Consider the following 9657-nt stretch of genomic DNA (forward strand, 5'->3'; position numbering starts at 1 on the left):
ACAAGTATTTATAGTAATCAAATGAAAAAAGAAAATCCAAGTCCGTGACTATTATATATTGTTTTTTTTTTCACAATAAAATTTTCTAATTCCCTGTGGACCTACGGAACGAGACAGCACTCCATACATAACGATGGGCTTGATTTCACTGAAATAATTATTGGATCTATTGATAATTTATTTGGTCTACATGTATGTATACAAACTGTACATGTATTTCGCTTCCAATGGTGATGACTGTGCCTCTTCAAATGATGAATAATTATACATGATTGTATCGAAAGATATCAAATATTGGACAAATTGAAATCTCTGTTTTGTAAAGATGCGTTCTTTTTTTCATTGAATGTTCTACTAATACATGTACACGCTCTTTGAATCCAAAATGTAGTTCTTAGTTACCGTTTTCACTACGAGATCTTATTTTGTTTCGTAAAATTTAAAGCTATAATAATCTAATTTATTTCTTACGTTTCTACTTCGAAGAAATTCGAAATTAATTTAGAGGGGAAATTAATACAAATTATTATTAGAAGCCCCTTTTTCTTTTCAATTTGGAAAGTGGATAGTTCTGTAACAAATATTGAGATGGAAAGAAAACTGTCTCAAATTGAAAATTGAGGTAACATTCCACTGGCATGGTGGGACTTATTGAAGAATAACCCTTAGGTCGAGAAATTCTAATACTGTTTACTTTTCTTCGCCATATATTCATCAGGTAAATTCATCGGGTTAACGAGAAAACATCGATTTATTAACAACAAAAGCTGACGCCGGAAACTACTCTCCTGTCCGATCCGACAAGTAGTTAATCACCTGTCTTGTAGAATTGTACTTAACGTTGAGGATTTATACTTATTACCTGTTTATTTACGAGTAATATATCCACCTATAAAGACTGTAGTCCTGTAAATAGGGCCACACGTGCAATAAGAGAGAGGGGGTCCCACAAATCTGTGTATAAATACGCTCCTCATATATTCAATTTGTTCACCAAGAGTTCCAGGTCGACGTTCTGTCCTGCCTGTTCATATTCCTTTTTCCTTACCATGTTTTAATAAGTTTATTTCCTTACATGCCATTAATCGTTTTATGAATCTTATGAATATATGGAGATAAGGAACGGCACTCAAGCTCAAAAGTCCATAAAACGATACAAAATAGGAGCAATTAAAGCAAACAAAGACCTCCAATCAGAGGTGGGATCAGGTGCCATGGAGAAGTAACCATCCCCTGCCGACCGGTCAAACCCGCCGTGTGCTCCTTGTCATGATCGGGAAGTAACAAAAAATCCGTCGTCACACAGTGTGTAAATAATGGACTAGAAATTGGTACGAAAAACGTCAGTCAGCATTTGACTCGATGAAAAATTGTATTTGCTGACTAGGTCATTGTATCAATCATAGAACTTATGAAATGATGACTTTAAACGAGACTGCTGATATCCTTGTTTCATCAACTTGTTTGTCAATAAATTACCTCGTTTAAGAAATTGTACATACGTAGAGCATCTGTAAGGAAAATATTTCTTTAATAAATAAACGATCACCAGATTGTGTCAGAATGTTTCTTTCGTGCCCTGAAATTTCGTTCTCACCCAGTGAAGAAGAGTTACTGTAAAATGTGAATCTAAGCTTAAATCTTTTAACTTTTTAATTTTCTTACCTTTCAAAAAAGAAAAAAAAGTCTTTTCGAATATATATAGCAACTTTCTTTATATGAAAATATAAAATGTAAGTGCAACTGTTGAAAGTAAGACTGCACATTAAATTAAATTCTCAATTGTCATTTTATGCTTTTATCGTCTTTCTTGGACACTTTAATACTACGACTTAAATATAAAAATCTTATTTCGTTTAAAAGAAGGAATATCCTTGCACTCTCACAAATTTAATTTTATTCTTAATCCTTAGGAAAAGTGGCAATCTCGTTTTGTATAAATGAAAAATATTAATACTATAATCCAGAAAAATTCAGAGTAGACACGTTCGAAAGCAAAACAAATACACAATATATTGTCAGTCCGTGCAGTTGTTAAGCAGACTGTTTTTGAACGCACCCGGTGAATTCTACATATAAACAATAACAGAACTCGAGCCCTGTTTACAAAAACTGTGTACATAACACGAGTGTGCTTTTGCTAAACTCTGTACGCATCTCTTATGACGATACTTGTGAAGGTGTTTTGCTTTATAACATTTCTACTCTAAATAAAATTATTTTTCTTGATAAAAGTTTTAATATTTCTCATTAGAACACATCAAAATTGCCACTTTTCCTAATGATTAAGAATAAAGTTAAAATTTGTGAAAGTGCAAGGATGTGTCAATCAAACCCGCCAAAAAATTTAAAGTTTTAATAACTTTTAAATGAAATAAGATTTTTAATTATTTTTTGTGTGAAATGCTATTAAAATATATAATTCGTGATATTATACATAAAAAATGAGAAAATATTAACTTCAAATCTGTGTCCAAGTACCTTTAAAATGAAGGAAAAGTACAGTCGGTATGAATCCGAATTGCATAGCCAGGTTTTTTTTTCATTACCACAGCCACTCCTATCTTTCTTTACTGGTTTCGGTTTGTCGTTTTTCAAATCACTTGTATCTATGACTTATAAATCACTTGTATCTATGACTTATAAAAAAGATCTACATTCTCTCTCTTCTTTAAGATTGAATCGAGTTGATAATTTGAAACTCTGAATTTTGGAGAAAACGGGGCCTAAATGTACTATAATTCTGGATAAGAAACAAGTACACGATTATTATATTCGAGCTTTGGTTAACCGCTTTGAAGTCTTTTTAACCGTTTGAATTTCAAAAGGTCGACACTAGTGATTTGAGGCATGCACCACATTTACACCAGTTCAGCTTTCATTGTCTGAAATCAATACACAGAATCTACATTTATTACATTAAATCCATTGTGGAAAAAACTTAAGTAAAATCCATGGATCTGCAACAGATTTATGTCTTCTGAGTGTTAACTTAATGAAGGATTGAGACGCATCAATGTAACACGGCTTCTCCCTCCAAGGAACCTTACTTATATAAGCTAAAGATATTATATCCTGTTATCCTCTACCATATTCCAGTATTACTGTTTAAAGTTCGATTGCAAGAAAATATTTTGTAAAAATAATCACCATGTGTCTGCAACTGTCTTCAGTAAAGTTATAATACGGGGGAAATGTAATATTAAACACTACTAGTACTGTGAGCTGGATGAAATACGCAGAATCACTTATCATTCTTCCACAGAAAAAGGTGTACTTTTTGCTTATATAAAGTTATATTTAATTTGTTTACAACCACATGATTTCATGTACAACTTAACAATATTTCTATGACCACTATGCCTACCTGTTTTTCGGTGTCTTTGACGGCTTTTAATGCGGCAGGATTTAGTACCCTTTCACAGTAACTACCTTCCAGAAGGGTTGCTCCAGAAAGTTTTTGAGCAGATTCACTTTCGAAGTGAAAAAGTAGGTTTTGATACAATACAAAATAGCGAAGTTGCCATTTCCCGGTGTCGCTGCTGCGCTTGTGCAGGTAGCCGGAAATGGTATTTTCTCGGCGGGATTTGGCTGCCAAATACTGCAGTTGGGTTTCGTTGAATCGGATGCCTTTCTGCATGACCACGACCTGATTTTGCTGCAATACAGAAAATACTGAAAATACTGAAATTTTCCTTGTGAGCAGCGAGCATGAATTCTATTAATTCTATAAGTATTACAATAAGTATTACATCTTTTATTCGAGAATAAGTATGTATCTAAGTGCATTTATATAATATGCTTTGTTTGCTTTGCTTTTTTCTCTATTTTCCAGAAAGTAATATAGTTTAATAAAGCTCTTGGGAAATTACAACAAATTTGATGCCGGGAATCATTAAGCCACCCTACGCTGCAGTGTGAAGCTATGCTTTCCTCTAACGCGACATATATGCTAGCATAAATTGTCAAGAAGAAACCTTATAATAATGTAATCCAAGTTTGATTAAAATGAGAACAAATGATTCACTTCCTTTTATTTCGTCTTTTAATCGATTTTTCCTACAGTGTTTCCTAACGTTTTCCTTCTCTCCATTTTTTGAAATCCATACTTATTGAGAGATAATGATTGTGCGTCATTAATTACGCTTTATTCCCTCTTGTTTTTCTCTTTCTGTTGTCAACCAAACTGATAAGACAGTCATTAGCGCGGGAATCAGTTTTTTCATAAAAAAAAATTGTCTTTTGATTGTAATCTTTTCTCAAAACCGATGGCATTCGCCTCGGCACGGTGACAATTTCGCATTTTGTAACATCAATCACCGAGCTTTTAAAGACACATTCCGGACTACTATCCGGTGTGGCACTTAAAACAACAGGGAGAATCTCAGAGTTTCTGTGTTGATCAATAACCCGGAAAAACCATATTAGTTTTGTATATTTTATGTCATACTCTTTCTTTTGTTAACGATTTCAAATAGTTTACACCGGGATTTCAGACTGTTTTTCTGAACCTAAATCAATGAATCAACGTCTAAGTTTTTATGCTTACCTTTAGGCGATTGTAATTACTGGTAAATTTTTTCCTCTATATCATCGCAAATTATGAATTACATCCATCAATTATAAAACAGGATTTTTAATATGACAGTGGTAGCGCTCTGGAGTATTTGACGTTCATAACGTTAATTTGAGGACACTTCCATCTAAACGTTACACCATTTCACAGCACTCCTTTTTGAAGTCTTGATATTACTCGGTGAATTTTCTAAAATTCTTATTTTGTCACATATCCTCTATTAAGAGTAGCGACCCCTTCAATCATTTAATTTATGCTAAATCCAGCAGCCTTTCGATCGATGTGAAAGAATAGGTGTATATTTTAACGTCGGTTATTTTTCCTCCGTGCGCTTGCCCAATATACAATTCCATTAATAATACATATAGCGCCTATTTCCTATTTACAAATGTTTTAAAGTAAATGTCCAATCTGCACGCTAGCAGTTCGCGCGCTTTGTCAACCCGCCCAGGTGCACGAGAGTTTTACATCTACTCAGTATACAGTTGCAGTGAGTGCTTAAGTTCGATAAACCGTTGAAATCACATGACGTTATAGTGTTCCACAAAGACAATAGATTTTCCTACATAATCTCGCCACTCGCACCTGTCTCCTAGCTATTCTGACGATCCGTCGGTTGTCATCGCCTCGATTTTACACTGCGCGTCAGAATGTCATTAACACAAATTTATATCAAATTCTGGACAATCATTTTCACTCCATTACAACCAAAATGGCCCTCCGAACGCCACGCAATGACACTACTTTGCTAATGAAAAAAACTTCACTCAACCTGCAGTTTCTCTCAGCTTTCGTCGAGTCATTTCGTGTGCATAATGTGTATCCGCTAGGACGTATAGATTTTGTCGTCAGTAGTGTGAAGAGGCTTTGTTCCCCGTGCATACCCGACCTAAATGATCGGTACTCTTTCTTATATAACGATTTTCTCTGCAATATTGTTAGAAAAATATCAATAACTGTGTTGTTCAAAGCACGCTCACTGATCTGATTTTAACCTAGATTTGCTTCAGATGTTGTTTATTTAAAACAGCAAACAGGAACAATTTTAACTAGGTTTAAGTGGGGAAAAATATATGCATGTGTTCTGTTCGTACGCGTAAAGTTGCTTTGATGGTTAACTACTGAAACAGATTTTCATCATAGACTTTCATTGACACTAGCACCAAAGGCCAGATTAGGTGGTATTGTTCTAATATATATATCGAATATAATACACTAAAAAGTTTAATTTAAGTATTCTATTCAAAATACTGCTGTTAAATTCACCTGCATGTTTTTTTCCAATCAAGCATTTTAAGAACTATTTGAGATACTGTACTAGAATGTCAGTTCATATTGACTCACATTGGTTTCTTTTTTTTTCATTATTGCACGTTTTAATTAGTTAAAACCAATGTATTTCTAAACTGTATTTCTTTTGCAAATGAATCTGAAGTTTCACCATGATAGGATAAGGAAACCTCATTTCCAAGGATGTGTATGCCGAGGGAAAAATAGGAGAGAGTTCCGATACAGTTTAAGGATATACGCATCTTAGCCAGGATAGATAACTACAGTATCATTTTAGTCCAAAAGTCTCAAAATGTAGCTTGTAATCTTTGCATGTCCTTTCCTGCATACCAATTTGATTCAAGCTTCTACGAAGTGTTAACAACAGTCTTATGAAAAGTTGACATTTGTACTCCTCCAAGTATTTTCAAATACTCAGTAGTCCCAAAGAAATCTATTTTTCTTTAACCTAGCCTTATATAACAATGTTCATTGACATTTATATAACAATGTTCATTGACATAATATTAAATTAGAAGTGATAATTTCGATGAATTGCAATAATAGAAAGAGAAATGGCTCTATTTTTTAAAACTAGACACTCATTAAATATATGTCATCCATGCAAGTTTGGTTCAGAGAGGCCTTATATCGGACCAGCGCAAAAAACTTGGTCACTGGAAAATTTAGGCCAAATCCAACATCCGAAGCAAATCCAGTAGTGTGCATCTTAAGAACCATTCATGCAAACTTGGCTATGGTAGGACAGTTACACATCCCTAAGAATGAACTGCTCCGAAAGCTTTAACTTGGTGGTAGAAAATGAATGGTAATATGCATTCTGAGATGTATCATCAAATTTGATGTAAGCTTGGTTAACATAGACCTTATATATAACAATTACTTTAGTATGGAAACCGCCCAAGATTGAATTACTATGTTTACAATATATATCGGCCACACGGGACTCCCAAGTCATGTTCTATATATTCATATTGAATTATTATGAATATATAGAACATGACCGCCCAAGATTGAATTACTATGAATATATAGAACATGACCGCCCAGGATTGAATTACTATGAATATATAGCACATGACTTGGGAGTCCCGTGTGGCCGATCATGACTTGGCCGGGATTGTAAACATGACCGCCCAAGATTGAATTACTATGAATATATAGAACATGACTTGGGGGTCCCCTGTGGCTTTCCATACTTTAGAACTCCAAAACTATTACCTGGTAACTCAGCCTGGATGTCTCTCTTCTATCTTTTGTTCAACGTCCCTCTTCAGAATTTTTCACTCGGATGGAGACGCCACCACTTGCCGGTGGAAGGCTGCATTTAATACCTTTACACGACATTCAGCGCCATTCAGAACTTGAGAAGTGAGGCATCTTTTTCATGTCATTCTTTACTCCGCGACTCCAGAGCAGACGCTCTAACCATTGCGCCACGCGAGGGACGACAGTCTTGCAAGTTTGGCTAACATAGTGCTCATTCCTTTAGAATGAATCTGCTCCAAAAACCTTAACCTGGTCACCCATCTGTAAAATGTTGGTCAGATTCATCATCCGAAGCAAGCCTGGAGTCTAGTGTGTATCCTCAGATGCATCACTAGACTGGTCAACATAGGACTTATAGTTACAGATGTACTTGGAAATGAGACCAGCTCCAAAAACTTAAACCCTCTACATTAACATGGTCATTCCTAAGCTGATATTGAGGCATCTGCATCTGATACTTTGACAGGTACAATAAAACAAACCAGAAAAATCTTATGCATCTGATAAATGAAGGCCATAGAAGTACTTAAAAAAACTGCTTAAAAACTTTAACCTGGGACTCCGACACTGAGGTTATCATATAAGCTCACCCAACTTCATTGAGGTCAGCTAAAATAAGAGAACAAGATGTGTTTGTAAAACACTGATGCCCCCCTCCCCCCCCCCCCCCCCCCCCCCCCGCATGGCAACACGGCGAAGGTTTTTTTTTTTAATGCAAATCAAATTAATATGTTGGTACCCAAAGTAAGGCCTTCTAACAAGAAATACATTTGTCAGATGTGAAAGTCCTAGCACCACCAAGTTAAGGCCAAGGTTAAAGTTTTTAAAAGTTAGGTCAAACTCCAGGGTCAAGGTCAAAGTTGTTGGATTCTAAAGAAAGGCCTTGTCACAAAAGTTACATACCTATGATATGATATCATAATATAACATATAATAATATCTGAGGTATGAAAGCCCTGGCCCAAACCGTTCAAAAGTTACGGCCAAAACTTTTGTTTTTAATGGTCAGATTTGTTGGTTTCTAAAGAAAGGTCTTGTCACAAGGATTACATAATATAATAAACTATATGAAAGTCCTAGCACAATCGTTCATAAATAAAAGTTTGGATTTTAGTGTTAAAATGAGTTAAACTCCAAAGGCAAGGTCAAGAGGTCAAATTTGGTGATACCCAAAGAAAGGTCTTGTCACAAGAAATACACCTGAGAAATATGAAAGCCATAGCTCTACCCACTTAAAAGTTATAGGCATGCTTAAAGTTTTTGCGGACAAACAGACAGACAGACGGATGGGCAGGATAAAACTATATACATGTACCCCTGAAACTTATTTTACAGGGGCATAAAAATTCAGAGTATTTCTATGCGATTTTCATTATGTTCCAATAATTTTTAAAATGTTTTAAGCCCAAATAAAGTAACTTTCTTTATATGAGCTGAGTGCAGATGTGTATTTTGCTTGTCCAACAAGCAAATTCAAAGAATTGTAGCCCCCCCCCCCCCCCCCCCCCCCACGTTCGGTGTCTTAGTTGATGGCATGCAATTATTTATGGCATATTGTGTAAAATATGTCCGTCCTATCATGAAGCCGTGTAAAAGTAATCATAAAAGTTAAAATATTTGAAAATTAGTTCAAACATTAGGGTCAAGGTCAGGGGGTAAAAAAATTATAGTATGCTTGAAAATATCTTATGTGTAATGCACATGTCAAATACGACAGCCCTATCTCTCCTCTATCAAAAGTTATAAGGAAAGATAACATTTTTGAAAAGTATGTCAAACGTCAGGGTCACGGGGTCAAAAATCACAGTGTATTTATAAAGCTCTTGTCACAGGTAATACACTAGTGTAATATGAAAGCCCTATCTTTTGCCGTTCAAACGTTAATGGTCAAGGTTAAAGTTTTTTGAAAAGTAGGTCAAAATCATAGTATATTCAGTAAGTCTTGTCATAGGTAACAATCTGATTAAAATCGACATCTAGATATATCGACGATGAAAAAGACGTTATGATGACGACTTTAAACGAGACTGCTGATATAATTGTTTCTTCAACTTGTTTGTCAATAACTTACCTCGTTTTAAAAATTGTTCATAGTTACGTAGAAAATGCTCTTCCGTATCGAATCAACTGAGAGATAAAAACTATGTTTGCAGATAACAAAGGCGTATTGCTGCATAAGTAAGGGAAGTTGACGCTAGGAAAGTTAAAGTTATCACGTTTATAATAAAGTTTTGTTGTTAAGATAACCTTTCACGTCTTTTTCTAGTAAAAGATCCAAATATGAAACAGATGTGTAAGACTCTGTGGTATCTTTTATTTCAAGCTCACTGGAATATATCGTGTCGACATAAGAATAGAAATAAATAATGTTAGTTGATAATACGTCGTCGATATATCTAAATGTCGAGTTGAACCACAGCATGAACATTTTCTAATATTTGCATGTACGAGGGTTGTCCCGTAAAAATTATTTGTTAAATCTTGAAACTGTGTATATTACTAAAATAATATAATTGGAAATG

General features: G+C 34.8%; 1 protein-coding gene across 1 annotated transcript in view; it reads right to left on the bottom strand.

The window, feature by feature from the left end:
• The window catches only part of LOC134258360 (ras-specific guanine nucleotide-releasing factor 1-like), an 81861-nt gene extending 76256 nt beyond the window's left edge, over window positions 1–5605 (bottom strand). Inside the window, exons 1-2 of the mRNA XM_062740886.1 lie at window positions 4550–5605; window positions 3368–3658 (exon numbers count right to left, since the gene is read on the bottom strand). Coding sequence (XP_062596870.1) covers window positions 3368–3640 — 273 coding nt within the window. The 5' untranslated portion in view covers window positions 3641–3658; window positions 4550–5605. The remainder of the gene's footprint in view (window positions 1–3367; window positions 3659–4549) is intronic.
• Between the last annotated feature and the right edge of the window lie 4052 nt (window positions 5606–9657).

The sequence above is a fragment of the Saccostrea cucullata genome, unplaced genomic scaffold, assembly GCF_032062105.1.
Source record: "Saccostrea cucullata isolate Sc308-1 unplaced genomic scaffold, CSIRO_AGI_Scuc_v1 ctg4, whole genome shotgun sequence".
Lineage (NCBI taxonomy): Eukaryota > Metazoa > Mollusca > Bivalvia > Ostreida > Ostreidae > Saccostrea > Saccostrea cuccullata.